General features: G+C 39.4%; 1 protein-coding gene across 1 annotated transcript; it reads right to left on the bottom strand.

Moving 5' to 3' along the window:
* Window positions 1-542: 542 nt before the first annotated feature.
* On the bottom strand, window positions 543-21,370 carry kcp (kielin cysteine rich BMP regulator). Its single transcript, XM_028000092.1, has 46 exons — window positions 20,883-21,370; window positions 19,415-19,941; window positions 18,872-18,944; window positions 18,236-18,540; window positions 17,982-18,156; window positions 15,933-16,006; window positions 15,692-15,785; window positions 14,981-15,063; window positions 14,803-14,896; window positions 14,644-14,723; window positions 14,438-14,523; window positions 14,193-14,283; window positions 13,595-13,694; window positions 13,394-13,479; window positions 12,841-12,934; window positions 12,603-12,752; window positions 12,405-12,511; window positions 12,239-12,332; window positions 11,973-12,146; window positions 11,796-11,878; window positions 11,630-11,723; window positions 11,021-11,203; window positions 10,761-10,931; window positions 10,504-10,677; window positions 10,328-10,410; window positions 10,160-10,250; window positions 9,994-10,076; window positions 9,745-9,918; window positions 9,044-9,223; window positions 8,679-8,943; window positions 7,396-7,478; window positions 7,212-7,305; window positions 6,427-6,600; window positions 6,264-6,346; window positions 6,061-6,181; window positions 5,900-5,982; window positions 4,334-4,433; window positions 4,125-4,213; window positions 3,645-3,747; window positions 3,388-3,530; window positions 2,512-2,684; window positions 2,185-2,296; window positions 2,008-2,109; window positions 1,770-1,934; window positions 1,374-1,674; window positions 543-1,162 (listed from the first exon to the last, which is right to left on the bottom strand). The coding sequence occupies exons 1-46, from the start codon at window positions 21,028-21,030 to the stop codon at window positions 942-944; spliced, it is 6,363 nt and encodes a 2,120-aa protein (XP_027855893.1). The 5' UTR covers window positions 21,031-21,370; the 3' UTR covers window positions 543-941.
* Window positions 21,371-22,929: the final 1,559 nt, after the last annotated feature.

The raw sequence follows: 22,929 nt of genomic DNA on the forward strand, positions 1-22,929 counted from the left end.
ACTTTTTCTGGCAGAGTTTAAATAATTAAAAACATTTAATCATCCAAAATGGATTCTATCTTAAGATATCTTTTTGTTAAGCAAAACTGTCCTGGGACATGTAGACAACTAGCTATTCTATACATGCATTTAAGGCAGGCCTGAACACTTGTAAAAAGAATTGTAACAAAATAAATAGTAACAATAATTTTAAAATATGTGTTACCGTTGTTTTGTAGTTTCCAGTTTCTCTTTTTTATGTGAGGTATTTTTAGTTGTTAATGTTGAATGTGTGGACCCAGGCAGAGGAGATGCAGGGAACTGTCACTAATGGAGATCCCAATGAAAGAAAGAAAGAAGGAAATGAAAACAAATACTTTTGCAGCAAAACACAGATTCCTATTAGTCTCATTAATGTAACTTCCTCTAAAAACCTTTGCAAGCCTTTACAGATGAAGCATTTCTATTATCTGAATTGGATCGTTCCTCAATGATGTGAGATGCAGAATATTAGGGACAAATTGATCAGCAAACAGCAAATGAATTTGAAAAGGAAACAAAAATAATGGTCAGAATTTTGTTTATTTGAAAATTACAAAATGAAGTGAACCTGAGATTATGCAGCCCATTGTACATACAGTCAGACATTGCACATTTCAATCTGTATGGAAAACAAGTGCTTTTATTAATGTTAACACTTTTGAATATTTATAGAAAATGCCTCACAAAAGTGAAGCCATAAGTAGGAAAAATATCTGTAGTGTAAGTACTCAGTGCTAGTTATAAAAACAAATTTTAAAAAAAATGTGTTTTAAATGTGTTTTTACATCTTTGGTAAACCTATTTACCACCCATAAAACACCCATATTTATTTCAGATATATTTTGGGGTCAACAAAGAGGCAGCAGAGTGAGCCTTTGTGCATCCGAGTCGACATGAATCTGGTACCAATAGTTGCAGCATCACAAAGCGCTGCCATGAATGATCTTGGGGCATTTTTCTGGCTGGATGCAGTAATTGTTATGGAGAACCAGACCAGCAGGACACTGGCAGCCTGGGACGCAGGGCTTGAAGCAGTGGCTCTCTATCACTCCCAGTGGTACGTCAGCATTAAAGCATGTTACGGGACAAGGTGGGCCGCACTCGTCAAACACAAAGCCCCGCTCCACAGGACAGCCCACAGCTGGTGAAGAAAGAGGGAAAGAAACAAAATAATGACAAACAAGAAATAATGTGATGTCTGTTGTTTTAAGGGATCGACGTGTCTACCGTATCTTATGGACACCTAATTTATTGATTTGCAGTCAAACAGTGAATGTCTAAAGGCCCTGAAAGCTGTCCCAAATCATTTTTATGACTTAGTAAGAATGATTAAAAGATTACATTTTACTCACCACAGAGTGATGTGCTCCTCCACTGCAGGATGACTCCTGCTTCTCTGCACTGGCTGGCGTAGGCCTCCAGTGCGTCACACAGACACTCGTCAGTATTGGCCCCACACGCACAGAGGTCATAGACGCAGGCGGCATACCACGGTTCAGGTGGAACGACACGGTGACAGGGCTTGAAGACTGTAGACCTGAGAACTTTACAGCGGGTGTTGGCCCCTTTCCTGGCCTGGTATCCAGCACTCTTACAGGGATCGACATCTTCTCCGGGTCGACAGGATGAAAGTGAATGCTTTCCATTTGTCATCTTAAATGAGAGGTTTTAGATGCAAGTTAGACAACCTGCTTTTATATGACAGTCTTTTGTTGGTTTTATATGTTGATTCAGTCTATTAAACATACTCTCCAACTGTTGCCAAAGTCAGACTCTGAGGTGGTGAGTTTGCCGGTGGACATTTGGAGGTCATCCTGGGGATACTTGTTGAAATTTCCACAAAGACCACAGGTGCTTTCCTTGTAGGAGCCTGGCACGCTCACTTCCAGGTGTGAACGGGGACTCCACAGCACCTGGAAGAACCAACAGATGTGTAACTGTGTCCTTTTATTGAACATTTACAGAAGATTTGAGGTACAACTGTACCTTTAATCCAATGTTAGTGTTGAGGAGGACGGTGTTGGCTTGCCGCTCTATAAAGATATATGGCTCTCTTAAAAAAGGCAAAGTCACAACCTCTTCATTCACCTGAAGAACAGAAGCACAGTTGAGTGAACATGTTTCACAAAAGTTTTCAACTTTCAGCTGTTTGAAGACACAAACCTTCACAACAAATTCTTGGAGCAACTGCACAGCAACATCTCTTATAAAGACGGTCACCTCCTTAGTCCAGGACACTCCTTTACGCCCACGATCATCATTTGTAACATGAACACTGCACAAAAGAGAATGAGTCACTGATATTCTATTAATTCTCTTAATATATTTCTGATTCTGCTCATTTTGCCCAGCCTGTTAGTATGAGTGCATCCGTGTCTCTGAAGGTTTGTCATGTTTTCATTTAATTCTCAAAAAGTGCATGCTGCTCTTTGTGGGATATTCAAGGCTTGGGATGTAGGTCTATGAATAAAAAACTCATCATCCTCTCACCTGAAGTCTTCATCTTTACAATCCTTCGTCAGGATATACGTGCATGTGCCCTGGAAGTGAAACATACGTCCATCGAAGGTGCGGTAGTGAGGGTCACCAAAGGCGATGCAGGTAGCTGGACGAGGAAGGCAGTGTGGACAACACAAACCTGGAATTACTGCAGGCATCTCATCCTGTCAGCAAACAGATAGATTGGGTTTCACCAGTGATCAAACTTTAACAGGAAAGGAAAGCATCAAAAGTGTGCAAAACACTCTCTTCTTGAAACACTCTTCTTGTAATTTTAAGGCGACTTTCAATGTGCTTCCATTTGATGTACACATCAAATGGAAGTGATGTGTATATTGTCTCAATTTATATTTGAGACAATATAAATTGTAACATATTGCATGCTATGTATAAAGTTTAAGTGAATATAAAGAAACAAGTTAGGAGCTACTTTACTTAAAACATAAAATTGAGTAAAATGGTCTTTGTTGACAGAAATCAATTCATTTTGATGAGAAACCATGTTTTACATTTTTTTAATTGATTGAAATGTGACTCATTTGTGTGTCTTTGAGCTGCTAACATTACATCATTTCTACTTAGAAATATTTAAAAAATATATGCAGTTTGTTTTATCAGTACAACTGCACAAACTGACAGATTGGCAGGTCAGGGTGGCAACAAGATGGATAGCGGATTCAGTTACATTTTTGTTTTTGATTCCTTGAAAAACACATCCAAGTTAAAGCATTCAAAAGGATTTCAGGAACACAGAACCATGCAAACTGTTAACAAAATTATCTGATTTTGCAAAAGAGGTCTAACGGCAACATTTGTGGCAGAATTGGATACTATATATATATTCTAGCTGGGTACAACTGTACTCACTGCTGCACAGGTGAGAGGAGGACAGCGTTCACTCCGACAGTGGACGTCTCCAGACACACACATGCAGTTGGTGCATTCATCCACCTGCCAATGTTCATCAGAGTAATACTGGGTTCCTTGATACAAACAAGACTCCCTTGAATCTGTAGCATAAGCACACATAAAAAAAGATTTCACAAACATTCACACAAAAGACTAAAATGAGACATTCAGCATGCAGTGCAGCAGCAGCCTTTTTTGTTTGCTCCCTCAGACACCTTGGCATTCGTCGCAGCATTTTCCTGGGAGCTTTACTTGTGTCTGTCCATTCACACAAACTACAGGAGGACACTCTTCAGTGCTGCACTCAACATGGCCCAACTGGCGATACATGTAAAAAGAACAAGGTATCTGGGTCATTACAATAATCATTACAATTATCAGATCAGCACATATGAGCTCTATGAAAACTTAGATACATTGTAAGAAAAAAAAAAAAGAGAAAATATGCCAATGTTGTTTTCCCGTGTTATAGATCTATACATGGTTGTACTACATTTTTTCTGTTAAATTTATGCTCTGAAATTCAAGAAGGAACCAACATTAAAGTTGCTCAATGATTCAATGATTTCTTAGTAGAACCACCACTCTGAAAATGTTCTTGTATCAATTATTGTCTTGATGTGCTCTGCTGCCAATTATATTTCTATGCAGATGTTAGCATACAGCGAGAAATTTAAGTGTTGTGTCTGACTTACATTGCAAACACATGAGATACAATCGTTATCACAGTCTTTCCAGCTGGCGCCATTAGCGAAGCGCTTATCCTGACCCTCAATCAAGCATTCTGCAGAAAAGAAACAAGATACAGAATTATTTGATACCTGAAAGATATTACAAATCCATACATTTTGTGTTCAGCTATAATGCGTGCTTGATGTGATCAGTTTATAACATGAGCTCTCACCATTGCACACAGGGCAGCAGGAATCTGGGGGAGTGAAATGTTCATCACTAGGGCAACTTAGTGTTGGACATGTTTGCTGCAGGCATGTCCACGTCAGGTCCTGCACAGAAAAAGTGTCAGTTCAATACCTTTGACTGTGACAAATACTTGTTTTAAAAAATCTTTTTTAATTACTCTGATATTACTCTGATATACTCCCTCTTCAAGATTACAAGAAAATGTCACATTATATTCTACTGTAAGTTCAAGCAGCTTGCAGTAACTTGCAAAAATATTCACTAATGTGGAATGTTTTCCCATGGTGTCACATTACAACATCAAACTTAAATGTATTTTATTGGGATTTTATTTGTAAGATCAACATAATTATGAAACATACAAATTCCAAAGTTGTTATTTAAAAAGTAAAGTTTGAAATAAGGCTTGGTGTACTGGGTGAATTGACACTAAATATGATGTCACACTGCAGTTTTGTAAATATTGTAAGTAACTATGTTAATGTTGGTAAAAGAAAAGTTTATGTGTGAATTGTTACTGGGAGATCTTGAAATAAGTTTTGACAGCTAACATTGCTTGTGAAAGATAAAATCACACATCTCTGTGATATAAATCAGCTCAATATGCTTGTAAATAGCTATTTTTTAGCATGTAGTAACTGAGTAAGAAATAAAAGACATAAATCAGCAAAGATTAATATTCATATAATATTCTGCTCTTGCTTAGTATATCAGTCATAAAATAAAATTAAAATTACTTTTTTCGATGGAAATGAGATTGTCAGACTTGGTAAGATATTTGCAGTGCATAAGTCACCTAATCTGTAAACATAGTATACTTGTGTTTGCAATTTCACAATGAATGGGACCAAGGAAAACACAACAGGCAAGGGATGAAATTGTGAATAGGTTTACAAAGAGTTGGGTTTCAAAACAGCATCTCAAGTTTCGGACATCTGAAAGAGCACTGCAGTCGTTCTACTGAAAATAGGAAGAGAATGTCATAACTCCAACATTTTGCCATAGATGGCTACCATCCTAATCTGTATTAATCAGAGAAGCAGCAAAAAGGCTAATGGTAACTCTGGTTGAGATGTGGAGATCTGCAGAATTAGGGAGAATTTGTTCACAGGGAAAAGTGGTGCCTCATTGTAGTTGGAAAATGAAAAGAAATTCTGTTTGCTGCTATGGACACAGCCAACAGAAAAGTATGCTCTGGTCAGACGAGTCCAAAGCTAAACTAGCTGCCCAGCAAAGAAAACATGATCTGCGATGGAAAAACAATAAAGCACATCAGCCTGATCCTCCCTCCTCTAGTGAAACATAATTGTGGTGGCATCGTGCTGTCGGGATGCTTATCTTCAGTAGGGACAGAGAAACTGGATTCAAATGCTTCCACACTTTGCAGATTTTTCACTTCACAATTTTATGTTACTTTGTGTTGATTTGTCATAAAGACATCAATTAAATAAACTTCATGGTTGTCACATAAAAAATGTGTAGCACTGTGTACTTTTATCTCCATATTGTACCTGTAACACAGCAGACTAAAGTGCTGCAGCTATATTACCTGGCACTGGCAGGTAAAGCAGGGGTCATCTGTTGCTAGCACCTCATTGCCAATCAGTCTGCTTGTACAATTAGTCAGAGGCTCTAAGCACAAAAAAAACATGTCAGAAGCACTGATCAACAGTGAAATAACAGTTTCTTATACAAAATCTTAGTGCTTACGTGCGCAGACAGGACAGCAGGAATCTGGTCCTGGAAATAAAATGTTGCTCTTGGGACAGTCTACTAGGCTGGGACACTGCTTCCTGTAACACTTCAGGTGTTGCTGTCCATCAGGCATCACCTAAGGACAAAATAGATTGAATCACAACTAGATGGATGGATGGATATGATTATAACTTCAACATCCCCAAATAATTTCCTACCTCACATGTGCAGATCTGACAGGGATCATTGGCAGGATGGAAACTGTCCCCTGGACCATACACTCTGCCCTCAAATATGCAATCTTCTCCCAAATGAACAAGACAACATTACCCCAAAAGATAAAACATGTGACAAACAAAGAAATCAAGTGAACTTGCTCACCAGCACACACTGGGCAGCACTCCCCAGGCACCGTCATGAAGTTGACACATGGCGATACGCAATGTACTTCAGAGCAGGTGGTCACTCCATCCACACACATACAAGTCATGCAGGGGTTGGAATCTGCAAACCAGCTGCTGCCCTCCGCATGCTGCTGTCCTCCATACATACAACCTGAAAAATAAAAATCTTAATAGCACAATTTCAAAATGTAATTTTAAAAATATACCACCTTCTGAGGCCTGCCAGGAAATGTTCTTAGACTTTTATGAAACTTGTGTTTTTGTTGTTGTTGTTGTTTTTTTCTTCAGGAAATTAAGTCGCTGTTTACCAGACACTTTTATTTAGTTTCAGAAGGCAAACTCTGCGTTTTGGGAAAGTACCTGATAAACTCCTAGAAAGCATCTTCTAATTTCAATTAAAGTCCCAAGTTCGATCTGAGAAGGCACCTGATAAATTCTGAGTAATTTTAAGACACTGTAAAATACCTGGTAAGTTGTGGAAAGTACTTAAGAAGTTCCAGAAAGTAACTTCAAAGGTCCATAAAATACCAGTTAGATTATGAAAAATGACTGGGTGATTTCTAGAAACAACCACAGAACTTGCAGGGAAGTAAGTGCTTGGTTAGGAAAAGTATCTAATTAGAATCAGAAAATTACCTGGTAAATTCTAGAAAACTAACCTCTAAGCTTTGCAAAAGCCTGGACTTTATTCAGAAGTTTCACCAAAAACTCTTTCTGACTTACAACACAAATTATCTTTATGATTTACACTGATTTGTTTACCTCTACAGTGGGGACAGCAGGAACCTGGATCTGTCACCAGGTGAGGACAAGACAGCTTGGGACACTCCAGAGGTGCACACTGAACCTCACCTTTCTGCAAGATTAAGACAGAATAGTATTTAAAGGAAATGACATTGACTTACAAGGAAGATAAAGAATTAGAAGCCAAACTCAAAGTAGAAACCTTGCAGGTGCAGGTGGAGCAATGATTTGTACTCAGGGCCCATATCTGTCCATCAGTATACTTGTGTCCATTCAGCTCACACACTGAGATTACAAACATAGAGGAGACAAAGACATAAGGACCAGAGAGGAGCCTGATCAAAGAAGCTTTAGGATTTACAATTCACTTCCTAACGAGTATTAAAATTGACTTATTAAATACTTAGGGAATTAACATAAACTTCTGGCTTTGAAGTGAGCTTTTACAAATAATCTGTATCATCTGTATCATCATTCTGGCAAACAGCATATAGAAAAAATAGTCTTCTCTTATGGCCAATATGGCCTTTCTACATAGTAGTCTTAATTTAGTAAAGCCAATGACACAATCAGGACACAACTGACTGATATCCTTTATGTAGCGTAAATCTGCCTTGACAAATCTAGGCATCCATCTCCTCCATATGGAATGCCTAGAATGCCAAAGACAAAACACATAAAATGACATTGCGGGTAGTAAGTCATTACATTTGAATATCCTCCTCCCAGAATTTCACACTTCTAGGCGATCAGTATGTACATTGTATACTCATGAAGGCATGATTGAAAATTCACAGATAAACTCCTTGCACTTTGAGACTGAACACAGTTAGTAGTACAATTTGGGATAGCTACCAAGTTTGCAACTGTTTTTATTCAAGCAAACCTTTTAAAGTTCAGGCCCTCAGTGTTGGTCTATCTAGTACATAAAAGCATATTGGTAACACTTCATTTGACGGGTTGTGAATAAGACTGACATGACACCGTCATAAACATGACATAACACCTGCCATGAACATAAGTAAGTCTTCATGAATATTTATGACTGCTGTCATAAAGTGTCATTTGGTAAATCATGACACTTTTAATACAAAGTTGACATTATTCAAAATGTCTTTGTTATGACAACTTGTCATTAACCAAGAAATCATGATCTGACATAAATTTGTCGTAAAAGTATTACTGATTAACCTTTAGCTTTAATACATAAAGCTACATCATTTTTAAAGTTTAATCAGTAATATGTTTATAACAAATTTATGTCAGATTTATTAAATACATAAAAGTATTTGATTGAAATGTAGGAACATTTAAAAAATCCAGACTTATGAAACCATAAACAAGACATCCTAACTTCTCAAGTTTTCTCTAGGAAATTGCAAGTTTCTCACCTGATGCCATAGATTTGGTGATTTATTTCCAGGTCGAAAAGCTATACAGAAATAACTCAGTGTGCTTTGTTTCTAAAAACATGTCCAAAATCACCTGTGCACTCCGGGCAGCACTGTCCTGGCTCAGTAACGGGCTGATCGCATGCTGTCGGTGGACAGACGACCGGAACACAAGAAACTGTTCCTCTGACACAAGTGCAGCGCTCACAGGGACTGGACACGGATGCGAAGGTGTGGCCTTGAGTGTGCACAACACCCTCATAGAAGCAGTCATCACAAATAGGACAGCAAGTATCAGAGGGTATGGGATTTAAGCAGTGAACTGGACAGGGTCTACTCTGACAGGTCACCACTTCATTCTGATCAGAAAAAAGGACAAAAGAGGAAGGTGACAAAAAGAGGAATTTGTTAAATAAAATAGATGGTTTGATTGTTTTGTGCAGAAAATGTCAGACTGACCAGACAGGTGCATGTCGAGCAGGGATCAGATGGTGATGTGAAGGTGGAGCCGGACTCGTGCTCTGCACCCTGATGGAAACACCTCCCTGTGCAGACAGGACAGCACTCCCCTGGAGGCATCACTGGGTTTCTGCAAGTGGTGCTTGGACAAGATGTTTGAGCACACACCACACCACCATTCTGTACAAATAAATAAAGAATAGTACATACATTAAAATTTTGAAATGGTGCCTGAAGTGGTACCGTTTCTTTGTTGTAAGGTAACTGAGAATTTAGCTCTATAAATATCAACAAAACATTTAACATTTCACAAAACAAAATTTATGGTCATGTAGTTGAAGAGCGTCAAGAAAAAGCCTCCCCACTTGGAGTCTTTGTTTCAGGTTGGCTCAATCACAGCCGTTCTATTACATTTCCAATATAATCACAATTACTAGTCAGGCTCATTAGTTAGATACATTCACTAATACTTCTTCATCCTGTAAAAGATAAGAAGAAATGGATGATGAAGATGTATAGAGAATGACTAATAAAGTAGTGATGTGAATGATGCATCATGCAAGCAATTTTAGTAGTTTATTAAATAAAGTGAAAATGGTTGAAACATGGTCAAAATGATGCAATTGCTCTTTATCTGAATTCCACCAAAAGCCCAATTTAAAATGTACAGACAGGTAAAGTATACGCCTGTATGACAGTACCAGACAGAAGCAGCTCTGACAGTGGTCTTCAGGGTGTGGGAATTGCTCTCCATTGTAGCAGCCCCGCCCATTGAAGTTACATCCATCACACACTCTACATGCACAACCATCCAGAGCTGGGTGTGCACATGGTGCAGAAGGGCATCTTCGGGCCGTGCACACCACCTCTCCTCTCTGCAAAAACAAAACACATAAAAAGAGCCCTGAAGAGTTTAGCATCAGTTGAACAGATAACATTCTCTCACTCACTGAGCATGTGCAGTCCTGGCACTTCTGTTCTCCCCCATGGAAGACCTGGCCATCAGCATATGTAACACCCTGGAAATGACAACCTACACACACACGTAGTGATGCTTCAGTCAGTCACTGAGCTGTGCTACATAACATGAGCATAGAGTTTTTATAAGATGGTTACCATCACAGACGGGGCATCCGCATGGGCTGGTGACAGGATGAGGACAGGAAGCTGCTGGACAAGGTTTCCTTGAACATCTCACTGAACCACTCTTTAGGTTGAAAGAAAAAAACCCCTTATTAATAAGAAATAAAAAACAACACAATTTTCTTTTAGCAAGGTTGGTACCTGGCATGCACATTCAGAGCAAGGGTTTCCTGGATCAGGAATGGACTGTCCATTGACAAGGACCACGCCGTTATAGAAGCATCCTGACAAATAAAAGCATGCAGACTTGGTCACATTTATTACCAAGAGAACAGATGTAGAATTAAAAATAGGTGAGTTTGGAGGAAAAAACACACTTTCACATTCTCCGCAGCATTGCCCAGGTGGTTTGTAAGGGTGGCTGCAATCTCCATAACAAGGTAACTTAGTGCAGGTGATGTCTCCTCCATAACAGTAACACACACCACAGGGGTCTTGGCCATCAGCAAACTCAGTGCCATCAGGATATTCTTTATCACGAAATGTGCATCCTGCAAGAAGAAAATTGAGATGTTGCTCCAAAAGCTGCTCTTTCTGCAGAGTGTCACTGCTGTTAGAGGTTTTATTATCTTACCATCACAGGACCTGCAGCAGTCTGTCTCTACTGGGTGGTTGCAGTTGGATGGTGGACAGCGCTTTCTTTCACATTGCACAGAACCTTCATGACAAACGCAGACAGCACACGAATCTGAGGGATCCTCCCAAGTCTCTCCATTGGTTCGCTCTCGACCCTGGTGCAAGCAGCCTTACCAGAAGGATGCCACAGATAAACAAATCTGACATAAACAGTGGTTTGTTTCTATCTTGCATCCCTAGGAGACGGTGAATGTGTACCTTCGCACGTCCGGCAGCAGTCCCGTGTAATGGGTTGAGAGCATGGAGCGGAAGGGCAGGGCTTACGGTGACAGCGAACTGTCCCATTGTTGCAGGCGCATGTTCGGCAGCTGTCAGCCGGGTGGTTGAAACGTTCTGTGTGTCTGAAGGACCTTTGCTCGAACAGGCAGTCTGATGGAGGATCTGAAGCAACATATATATATATGAACAAATAGCATAATCCTTCACACTTCATGTACTTAATGTGAATCACAGCATGCTAAGATGAGCCAAAAGAAAAGGAATTATGATAAAATTAAAATATATATTTGCTGTAAGGTAATAATGCATCTTGGTGTGAATGGCATTGTGCAAATGTTTTAAACCACTCAAAATGGGTTTTTTTAATGCAATCGCTAAGGAGCAACAGACTTTCTTGTTGCTCAAATGCATGAGAGGATGAAAAGTAGAAACATAACCATTCTTTCCCAGAGTGTAGAGGCTGTTGTAGGTCCTGAAATGCTTCTCTGAATCTGCTAGTTTGTCCTTAAAATTAATGTTTGACGGTTAAAGTAGACAGGTGATGATAATAACAACACATTCGCAACTCTGGTTATGTCACATCCTTACCAGGACACTGTGGGCAGCAGTCTCCAGGGATCATATTAGGATTGGGGCATTGCAGTGGAGGACACCTCCTCATTAGACATTGGACATTTCCATTCTGACGCACAAGACAGATAGTTCAGTTCTAAGATCGGCTCTAAGTGAGAATTGTGTGTGTGTTAATTTTTACTATGCAGCTGCATGTCCTGCATTTGTCTGTTGGATGGGCAAAGTTTTGTCCATTGGGATACTCCTTCCCAGCGTAGCTGCAACCTAGAAAGTAGAAAGTAAGTGGATGAAATCTTATCTAGTCATATTTTTTTTTTTTTATTTACTTTGAGAAAAAGAATGTAACTTTTTTTCTTACCATTGCAGTTATTCTGGCAGCACGTTCCAGGCAGAGGGGCGTTACATCGAGGATGGGGGCAGTGTGTTTGATGGCAGTCAATCCTCCCGCTCACACAGGTACACTCCTCACACTCACTCACAGGGTTAGGAAAAGCCTCTCCATTCACAAACACACGATTTTCAAAGGAGCAGTCTGGCAATTAACAACAAAGAAGATAATTCTGATAACTCAGGCATAGCTGCAGATCAAGTTATTTAACATTCACCACCATCTAAAATAAATACCTGGACATTTAGGACAACAGTCTCCAGGACGAGTGTAGGAATTGGTGCAGTTTAGTGGAGGACAGCCTTGTCGTTCACAGCGAACGCTCCCATGCTGAGGAGAAGATGGGAATTTGTCAGCAGGAGTAAAGGAAGAAATTGTTCTGTTCTGTGGTTAAACACTAACCAAACAGGTACATATGTGGCAGGGCTGGTCAGGGGTTGTAAATCTCTGTCCGTTGCTGTAAATTCGATGGTTGAAAGTGCAGCTGTCACAAATTTCACAACAGGAACCTGAGACAAGGAGATGTTTGAAGGTTTAAAATTCATTATGAAACATTTTCACACATCCAAAGAAAACTGTCTCCAACATGCCAAGTCTTACCTGGGATCTTGCTGGGATGTAAACACTCAGTGGACAGGCACTGTATGTTTGAACATAATGTCTCCCCATTCACACAAGTGCAACTGGAACACGGACCCTCTGGTTGCCAAGTAGAGCCATCTTCATATTCTACCCCCTCCAGCACGCATGCTATAACACAGAGCAAGGAGCTCACTGATGAGTTGTAGCTCTGTGTGTGTGTGTGTGTGTGAGAGACTGTGCGGTTGTGTGAAATTACCTTTGCAGACTGGACAGCAAAGATGAGGATCAATGGTGGGATTAGAGCACTGGACGGGAGGACATTTTTCTTCATAGCAAATTACGTTTCCGGTCTGGATCAAAAACCACATAAATTCCACATATCCTTTGTTTTTTATACAGTTTTATAGAGCATATTTATTTGTGGCAGCTCTTCTATACATATACTTAAGACGTTGAATAAACCAGCTTGGTAATTGCTGCAACCCCGAACATGTTTGAGAATGTATGGACTGTGTCTAAAAGCCAAGGCACTGCAAAGAAACCAACAGCTCTAAATGAACTATACAATAGCATTTTTATAAGAAGATTGGTCAGGTATCTAGCTGAAAACATGTTGATTGCTAAATGTAAACTTCTGTTGAGAATTATATAAAGTTTATATAATATATACACAGAATATGCAAAATATGTATTTTACATTTTTAAGGGAATACACATAAAGACAGTTTTAAAAGTCTATCATAAATGACGAATTTTGGCAAAAATTCTGAATTGTGTAATTTCTTCTGGTGCATGCTACACAGACTTGCCTTACACCTGCACTGCAGGCAGGGTCCACTCCCAGGGGGGACAAACAATTTTCCATCAGCATACACTCTCCTGTCAAACTCACACTCTGCAGAAACAAAACACAAACTCCTGGTTGGTTTTTTTCCTCAGGTTTAAACCAGATAAAGTGAGTGTTTACATATCTGCAGGAAAGACATAATATGACAGATTTTTATTCTGACCTTTGCATATGGGACAGCACTCTCCCTTTCTCCTGACTGGATGACTGCAGTGTACTGTGGAGCAAGAGGCCTCCATTCGTTCACAAGACACCTCACCTTCCTAAGAAGCAGATGAGAGATGGGATTAAATGTTACACATGCTGCTGCATGCCGTTGCATATCTGTTATCTAAAAATGCATGACAGATTAAATGACAGCATTTATAAATAGGTTTTTGTTCACTTAAACTCATTAGAATATAAAATACTCTGCCAAATGTAATGATTTTAAAGCAAATTCTTTTGACTAAAGTGGAACAGCTCATATTTAATTTGTTTTTGTATGAACAGTAATCTTATCAAGAGTGTTTATATTAAAAGATATTGAAAATGTACTCATATCTATACAAAGAATTTGGCTCGAAAACAATTTGAAAATCTGTTAACTACCATAACACAAAACTGCATGAGAAAACAAATTGGTCTTTGATCTCTACCTTTGATCTTTTTGTAGTTTGGGAACTATACTGCTGGAATATAATTGTTCTAGAGCATCAATTCTTTTTCAAATCCAGTTTCATAAGTATCCCATAACAAAGAGAAAACATATTTCCACTTACAGAGCAGCGGCAAAGTAGGCAGGGATCGGTCAGGGATGAGAACTTCTGACCATTCACATAGACCTCTGATTCATATTCACACTGTTCACATCTACAAATCACACAACAGTCAGTTTTAGATATATAAAATTTAAAAAATGTGAGACGAATTGTTACAAACTATTTACCTGAACATTTGAAATCAATAAATGAGCTGACACAAATCAAATTTAAGTAATGTGCTTAAGTTTATGAATGCTTGTTACCGAGGGCAACAGTCACCAGGAGGATGCACGGGGCTGTGACAAGTCAACGTAGGGCATTGAAGAGCTGAACACACTACATTTCCATTCTAGTAGAGAAAGGGAACATGTGTGCCTTGTAGTCTTGCTCCTCATTTAATAGGAAGATATTAATTAAGTTTTTTGTTCATTAATACAAAAAACTGTTCATTAATACAGATACCACATACCTCACATGTACACTCCTGACATCGGTCTCCAGTAGGAATTGCAGCTTTGTTAGGGAACTCAAGTCCATTCACACCACAACCTAAATGAAACATACACACAAATATAGCCCATCCTTTCTTAGATTACAGCTACAGGTTAAGAAAAAAAAAAAAACTCACCTTGACAAACTGGACAGCAGCTATTAGGAGGAGGAGCAGAAGGGTGATCACAAGGGGTGCTGCACTCCTCCCTCTCACAGTGAACATGACCTTCCTAATCCCAGAAGGAAACAGAATTACATAAGATAAAGACTGGAAGTAAGCTAACACCAAGCAGATAATTATTTTTCAACCTCACCAAACAGGAGCACAGATCACAGGGATTCTCTGCTGACCTCCATCTGGCTCCGTGGTCATGCCTGACACCAGAGTGGGTACAACCTGCAAAGACACACTTAAGGTTATGGTTCTTCTGGTTCCAAGCAATAAGTTTGTTAAAAACAATATGCAAATTCTGGGATTAGTGTTGTGTTTCATATAGAAAAATATTTTTAAATGTTTAATGTTGATTATTAGAAATTGTGTATTTAGTAAATGGCCTATATTGTGTAGTGTTTTATCAAGTTTGAGGACTCCAAAGTACTTTACACAACAATCTGTCACTGACCCACTTATACAAATATTCACACAATGAATTATGTACACAGCATAACTACACTATGTCAGTTTTATATTTAATTTTTTACATTTCCACATCTTCTTATGTTAAACTATAAATTTGAATATATATTCCTGGAGTTTTATGAGATCAACTATAATGCTACAGATGGATTTGTGATGTCTATTTCTTTAGAGAATTGGAGAATGGGATGAAACCTATTGACTCTTAAGCCGGTAAAGTATAACATATAATTCATGAAGCTAAAAGCTAATTGCTTTTACAGTATTTATTTTGTACCAAAGGTTTGTTTCAAACAAAACGAACTGTGATCAAATAAAAATCACATCATAATATAAACTAAAGTGTAGAATTTGTGTTGCTTTCTGTATCCATTTTAAGCACAGTCACCTCTGCATTGTTGGCAACAGTCTCCAGGCACCGTCTCCTGCACTGTGCAGTCTACCGAGAGGCACGGCAGCGGAGAGCACTCCCTGTTACCTCCCTGGTACCAACAAGACATTTATAACAGACTGAAGTGGGCCAGTACATCATATTTGTATGATGCATTGACCCAAAAGCAAAACAGACTCTATGAATCATTTTCTATGATGCATTTTTTTTTTGTCAGTGCCAAGTGTGAAAGTCTTACCTTACATGTGCATGTCTGGCAGCCATCAAGAACCTCATAGGATACATTGTGAACTTTACTGTCTGTCTCACATCCTAAAGATGACATGCACATTTAATGTTTGAGTGTCCATCTGAATATTCCAGCTGTTCGATTATGCAAAGGTAAAGAGTATAACTGCACAACTAGGTAAAATAATATAGCCGCCTGGCGCTTTGTCCTCATCTGCCTCCACAGATTTTGTTCACCTTATGTTCAAGCATACCAGAGGCAGGTTGTTAAGCTCTATTAGGACCATAAAGTTGCTAGAGGTGAAATGGGCCCAAGAAGACATTTCTAGAGGTTTCCTTATAAAAAGAGAAGATTATCGCTCTACTAAGGGTGCTGAGAAAATCTTGTGAAAAAAAAATATTGCAGCACATCAAAGCCCTCATCAAATGTCATTTTCACTCAGCTATGACATTTCAGCAGTTAATTACTTTAATGACAGCACTCCAGGGGACAGAAACAATGTGTTTGTTTATGTGAGCTGGCAAGAACCACAGAGTAAGGCATGGGCTAGTGGGGCTACCTACTGTGCCAGTAGCCAAAAGACATTTCCTCGACAAACGCATGCGTGAGATCAAAGTATGTGTGTGTGCGTGTATGTGTGTGCTATCTCTCAGTCTGGTGCCACTGACTCCTCTAACCTCCAAAGAGAAGGCAATTTAGGAAAAAGATTAAGGGTGAGAGATAAAGACAGACAGCCTGTTTAACTCCATAGAGCAGTGATAATCTCCCATCCAGATCCACATAACCAGCAGAGCTAAAAAAGACTTTTATTCTGAACAACGAACATCATCAGGACTCCTACAGTATTCTAATTAATTGAGTCAAATTGTCTGGAAATTAAACTGTATATGCCCCATCGGTAAATGTGTAGGGATGCAATGCTGGATGATCTACAGTAAATAAACTGTCCTTTAACTTTTAAGGTTTAATTTTTCTAATCCATATCCTAAAAAGGAACATTGATTATGGAATATTCAAATAGTGTTTGAAGCATGTGAAGGATGCTTTAAGTTGTTTTTAATGTAAATATATATTTTAAAAGTTCAATTTAAACAGCTAATACAGTTTACTCAATAATAATTTACACTGTGCTTGTACATTTTGATGACATTGCAACAAAGTTCTATCTTCACTGTGCAATCAGTCTCTCAAAATAATCTTTTATTATCATGAACCAGTTCAATTTGACCTCATATCAGTGTTTCCGTCTCTCACATTTGTGTAGAATTTCACTGCGCTCACAAAAGCCCAGTTCAGACACATTCTTCCGACAAAGCAGCAGTTTGTTATTCTGACAACCAGTCTGGGTCTAATAGTTAAATCATTTAATCTCTGCTCTGTTGTTTTCAGATTTTCTCATTTTAAATTTAACTGTCATCTGGAGGTTTTTTTCAAACTCTTTATGTAAGATTCTGATTTAAGCATAACATATTTCCAGTATGGACCTACAGTTGTGAGTGGCTCTGAGCAGTTCTGCTTCACCCCAGTTGACTCTGAATTAAACCCAGAGGAACATTGTTCTAACACTGTAAAATTGTTAATAGTAACCTTTATAACAGACTGAAGTGGGCCAGTACATCACATATGTATGATGCATTGGCCCATAACAATTTGATTAGCAAGAGGATGACTTGATTCACATGATTTTAAACCAAATCAACTATCCAGACTGAAATACTTGCTTAAATACTGTGTTGGTGTGGGTGCTAACCAGTACAGTCAAGGCCATATACTTATATATAGGTATATAATTCACCAAGCTGTAAGGAATTGGATAGCTTTGGGGGGTGTTTGTGTTTAAGTGTCCTGGGTTTGGGGGGATAGATGCAATGAAACAAGATTTGGGGTTAAAAGAGCAACACAAAACATGAGTTTCCATTCTAACAGCGATATAACTATTTTAAAGAGCCAGTCCTCTACAACTCAACAGCAGTTTTAATCTGGACCACTATAATAAAATCTTCAATGTGCATCCTTGGCTGGAAGTGATAAATAACGCGATGAACAGATTTATATTACCTGCATCTCTTTTGCTTGTTTGGCATGTGACCTTTCCAGATGAACACAAACACACAGTGTTGGGGTCAACCTGCCAGCGCCGGCCCTCCTCCACTTCACGTCCCTCCCATACGCATTGTTGCCTCACGCACTCACATCCCTCCAGGTAGTTTACACGGGTTTGTAGATCTAGATTCTGGTACAGACCAAGAAAAGAAAATTGTATTAGCTTTAATACTTTTGAAAAAGTAAAATATTTTCGCTCCAATGACCACCTGAGCTTTGACCATATCCAGCATACGGGCCATCTCTTCTAGCTTGTTCTCCAGTACCCCTAGCCTGTCCACTCTCTGCTCTTGAGAGCCAGATTTTACCCCGCGAGGAAATCCTGGAGGCCCCAGAGCTGCAGCCCTCTGCTGCTGGTCTGCCTGGACGTCCCCGGGATAATGGTCGGTTTCCTCCCATGACCTGTTGTTCGTTTGATGTTTACTGGGTGAACCATCATGCTGGAGCATTTGTCTGGTGTCAGTTATGGAATTTGGACCATGTGTGTCTTTGTAATGAGACAGAGGCAGGTCATCTTGAAGAGGAAATGGGCCATGTGTGGGAGAAAAGGAAAGCAAAACATTACTTTTTTTTGAACAGTAGGACAACTCTGAACCCTAAACAAAAATTCTGGAGATCACAAAATGAAGACCCACACAGGAATAACAAACAGACTGGCCATGGAATTTTTTAGTTAAAAAGCTGGTATAGCAATACAAGTACAGCAAATTAACAAGCTGAAATAGTGAGAGAGAAAAACATGCTATAAAAAACAATCAGGGGGATCCCACAGCAGCCAAAGGCAAACTACATACTAAATCCTGTCAGGAAACAGATTTACATTCAGGCTTTATTAAATTCTTCACCTGTATTGTTGTCACAGCTCCATGGACGTCTTACATAAGCTTCCAGTGATAATTCAGCTGTCTTCAGATGTCCCTGCATAGAAATAATGTTGTATTTTACAACTTTTCACATTGTGTCATGATCCCAAACAATGTGTTTTACTGATGAAGTGTGACGACAAGGAGCTATTGTTGGAAGAAAGCGATGAGAGTTTCACTACGTCAGGTAGAAAATACAACAGACACGGGGAGCTAGTCAGAGTTGGTCAGAAATGTAAGGAGAGTGACATGCAGGAAATTTCTAGAAGAAAACAGGCATGCAAAAACTCGAGATTTGTGAGGAGGTTCATCTAGCAGGACAGAGACACTAAAAATAAAGCCAAAGCTAGAACACCATTGTTTATATCAAAGTGCATCCATGTGTGTAATGGGCCAGACAAAGTTCAGACCTAAATCCAAGTAATATTCTTTACTTTGTGTTGGTGTGCAAACAGATGTGATGGACAAAAATTTGAAGGGAATATATTACTGAAAAGGTCTCTGCTCTTTGTGAATGAAACTCACAATAAATTTGCTCTCTGTTTTTCCCGGTGTGCTCCCAAGAGCAATGACAACATCATGCGGAATGTCCAAGTGGATCCTGTTTTCACTCTTTATTCCTATAACAATAGGTTTTTGGCAATCAGCATAAAATACCAATCTGTCCGGCTCCAGGCTCACAGCCAACTGCACCCATTCACCTCCACGGATGGGATTTTTTTGGGGAAAATAAAAGCGGGCAAGTGATACTCCAGCAGATTGGTAGTCCAAATGCAGAGAGTTATTGATAGTGGAGGAGATGATTTGGAGTATAGGTGAGGTTGCTGAGGAGAGAGAAAAGAGAGTAGCACTGGATCTTGGTGCCTGACGTCCAACCAAATGCACTCCAATACTGCCCCGAAAGTTGGAGTGCAGGAAGCTGGAGTATTCCTGAGGGAGGATCAGGTAAGCTGCTCTGTGACGTATTTTATACGTCACGCCGTTTGGACTCTGCAGTCTGGAAACACCACTTCTCTGCTGAGATATGTTTAGTGCTGCTAGAAGGTCAATTGCTACAAAATGAGAAAGGAGAGAAGAAAAAAACATGAATCTATACAGCATCAGGGCAGAATGACGACCGGTGGATTCTGGATCAGGATGTTAGTGAGCACTATGACAGTCTCATGTTTGCTTCATAGACATCAGCAGATAATCATGATGCTATCAGTCTGATCTGTGAGCTTGGAGGACAATAAACACCACATAAGAAAACATTTCTGTCCAAAGCTATTCCTATTTAATAAACAGGACCAACTGTGTTGGATGCAGATGAACATGTCTTGCACTTTACAAAACTCTGACTGTTGTCTTGTCAGCAGTCTATCCCTTAAGGGAAAAAAATCATAATTTGGTGAAATATCTATTCAAAATGGTCTCATTTGCCATTTAAATTTATAATAGACTAAATTCTAATCAGTAAAATTTATAGAATTACCTAAATACATGCATCCATCTGTTTGCAATCAATCTATGAAGACACATTTCACCTTTTGAATTGAATTATTGAAATAAATTAAGCCACTAAGATAGAAATGTGAACCTGTGCACTGACAGCAGTCTGTCACATACTGCAGTGGACATAATGATATATCTCAATACTGCGTGTCTTATAAAATATTACTGGCTCAATAGGAGATGTTGACCTTTACATCTATATTACAAGTAATGGCTTGGATGCAACGCGTGATGCATTTTACAAATTATCTCAATGATTTATTTCAGTATTACAGTGATCCGTTCTTTGGATGATTTTGCTTTGCATTGTCAATTAAATCAAGCATTATAAAGATAATATACTTCTTATGTGACTGCAACGGCTTTACTTATTTTCTTAGCGCGTGCTTTAAATTGCGTTAAATGCTCATCTAATATTAAAGTTTCACACGTATGCTGACTTAGATATAAAAAACTCCGCTATTTGATTGCGACTCATGCAGCGCCTCCGTAATCTCACCATCTTCCCGGTTCGGGGCAGAGTGTCCACGCAAAAACATCACAAACATCCACAGCAAATGCAAGTTGAGCAGCGGCAGCACCGTCCTCAGTTTGCTGCGCTCCATTCTTCGGGCCCAAGAGCATGGATCAAAACCCGACCAGCTCATATGAAGAGTCTGGCGCTCATTGTCCTTTTAGCCCGATCAGATGCCACAAAGTGCAAGCTGGCACTTCTCAGCGCTCCTCCGCGGCGGTCAGATCCTCTCCAGAGCGCGCGCGGAGGGAAACATGAAACATCTGGATACAGGCAGGGCGTCACTTCTCTGCTGTCTCACTCTGAATCCCCCTCGGGGCCTTTGTTTCACCATTTGCAGTAAATTGAAGCACATTAACAACTTTTTGTACATGTGTTCTTATAAAACGAAGGAAGGGGGTGAACATGTAGGCGTTTAGGTTAAAATATTCAGGTGCTTAATCTGTGGGAGGTCACTAAATCCTTTTCTCGATGCGTCTCTCAAACAGGGATGTCTCTGAGTATATTTTTTTCTTCTTCTTCTTTGTTTTCCCTTATTTTTTTGCTGGAGGGGAAAACAACTTGAGTCTGTACCATTCAGTGGTGTTGATTTACTATAAGACCCCAGTTCCGGAAATCAGCTAAAACCTGGTCTGGAGACTGGAGGGGAGCCATGCTGAAGAAGAATATGTTGAGTGAATGTGTGTACAGGCAGAGAAAAGACAGAGGGCGGAGATAAACACAGCCTGATCTCACTGCTTTAGAAAGCAGTCCCCGAGTGCATCCCACTGTGCACCAAACCTCATCAGTCTCCACAACATTTCTCCCAGGCCTTCTTGATCATTAGAAGCCCTCAAGCAGCAACTCTTAGACTTTACTAGTAGAAATGTGCCCATATATCTTGATTAAGTATTGTGTGAGGATAGTACTTTAAACACTGCCAGGTGTTTCCTTTTGGATTCCCAAAAGCAGAGGTTCTGTCATCGCTCTGTTGTCAGATTGTTTTCTCACAACATCCACTGCAGGAGGTCCATACAGTATGGTTGGACCTGATCTAAGATGTTCCCACTCTCGTTCCACATACCAAACAAAACCTCATGTGTGACTCATGCCTCTTTGTCTGTAATAACAAATTCATCCCCTTCCCCTCAAGGCCCCAGAGGGTGCAAGTTTTCCAACACAGATCCTTTGAAGAGCTTAATGCTTTTAGCCAATGGGGGCTGATTGAGAATTTAGATAAAGAGATAGGTTAGAGATAATGCTGGAACTTATTGTAGAATCACTGAGAAACTCTATCTAAGAAAAAAAGCTTTACAATACTTTTCAGTATTTTGCAAAAGCATTAATTCCCCTTGAACTTGTTCCTGTTTTATCACAATACGACTGCAGCCTTCAAATTCCTGAAATTGATCAACATAAAGAAGAGCAGAGTTGTGATTCTTGACATGGAAATCTGAAAAGTGTGTTTGAGTCTTTACTTTATAGAGCCATCTTTCAGTACAACTACAGTTGCAAGTCCCTCTGGATATGTCACTGATGTTCTCCAGCAGTTTTCTGAAGCCTTCCCAGAATAGCTGAATTCATAAATAAATATGACAAGAATGTGTTTTTATAATTCCTAAATGTAACCGAATGCCCATGTCTCTATTAATCACCACTTTAATGTCAGTCTGTGAAATTAATTCATTTATCACAATAAATATATTAGTGTTTGCAGCTTAATGTGACTAAATGTGAATAAGTTCAAGGGGTCAAGCATTTCTCTCATCCTTTAGCCACAGCTCTGCTGACATCCAGTGGTCAAGTCTGGTCACAGTAGATCAATATGCATTTATTTTTACTTGCATGATGCAGTCACCAAAAGTGATGGATAATTAAAAAAAGACCAATCTGGGAAATCCATGTCTGGAAAAAAGACATACACTGTCAATTCAACCATTTTCCTCCCTCCTATGGCAAAGACATAGGAGGGAGTAATCTTCAGACACTTCAGTTTTTCCCTCTCACAAGTCTCCACTAACCAAAATATTTCTATGGAGTCAGACGACAGCCA

This window comes from Xiphophorus couchianus, chromosome 2, assembly GCF_001444195.1.
Source record: "Xiphophorus couchianus chromosome 2, X_couchianus-1.0, whole genome shotgun sequence".
In the NCBI taxonomy this organism is placed as follows: Eukaryota; Metazoa; Chordata; class Actinopteri; order Cyprinodontiformes; family Poeciliidae; genus Xiphophorus; species Xiphophorus couchianus.

Excerpts from the sequence above, each read along its gene's own strand:
- kcp (XM_028000092.1), bottom strand. The coding sequence starts at position 21,030 with ATGAGCTGGTCGGGTTTTGATCCATGCTCTTGGGCCCGAAGAATGGAG. Across the intron at positions 12,753-12,840 it reads TTGCTGTCCAGTCTGCAAAG|CATGCGTGCTGGAGGGGGTA; the intron begins GTAATTTCACAC and ends TCTGTGTTATAG. Across the intron at positions 8,944-9,043 it reads GCTCGACATGCACCTGTCTG|AATGAAGTGGTGACCTGTCA; the intron begins GTCAGTCTGACA and ends TTTTCTGATCAG.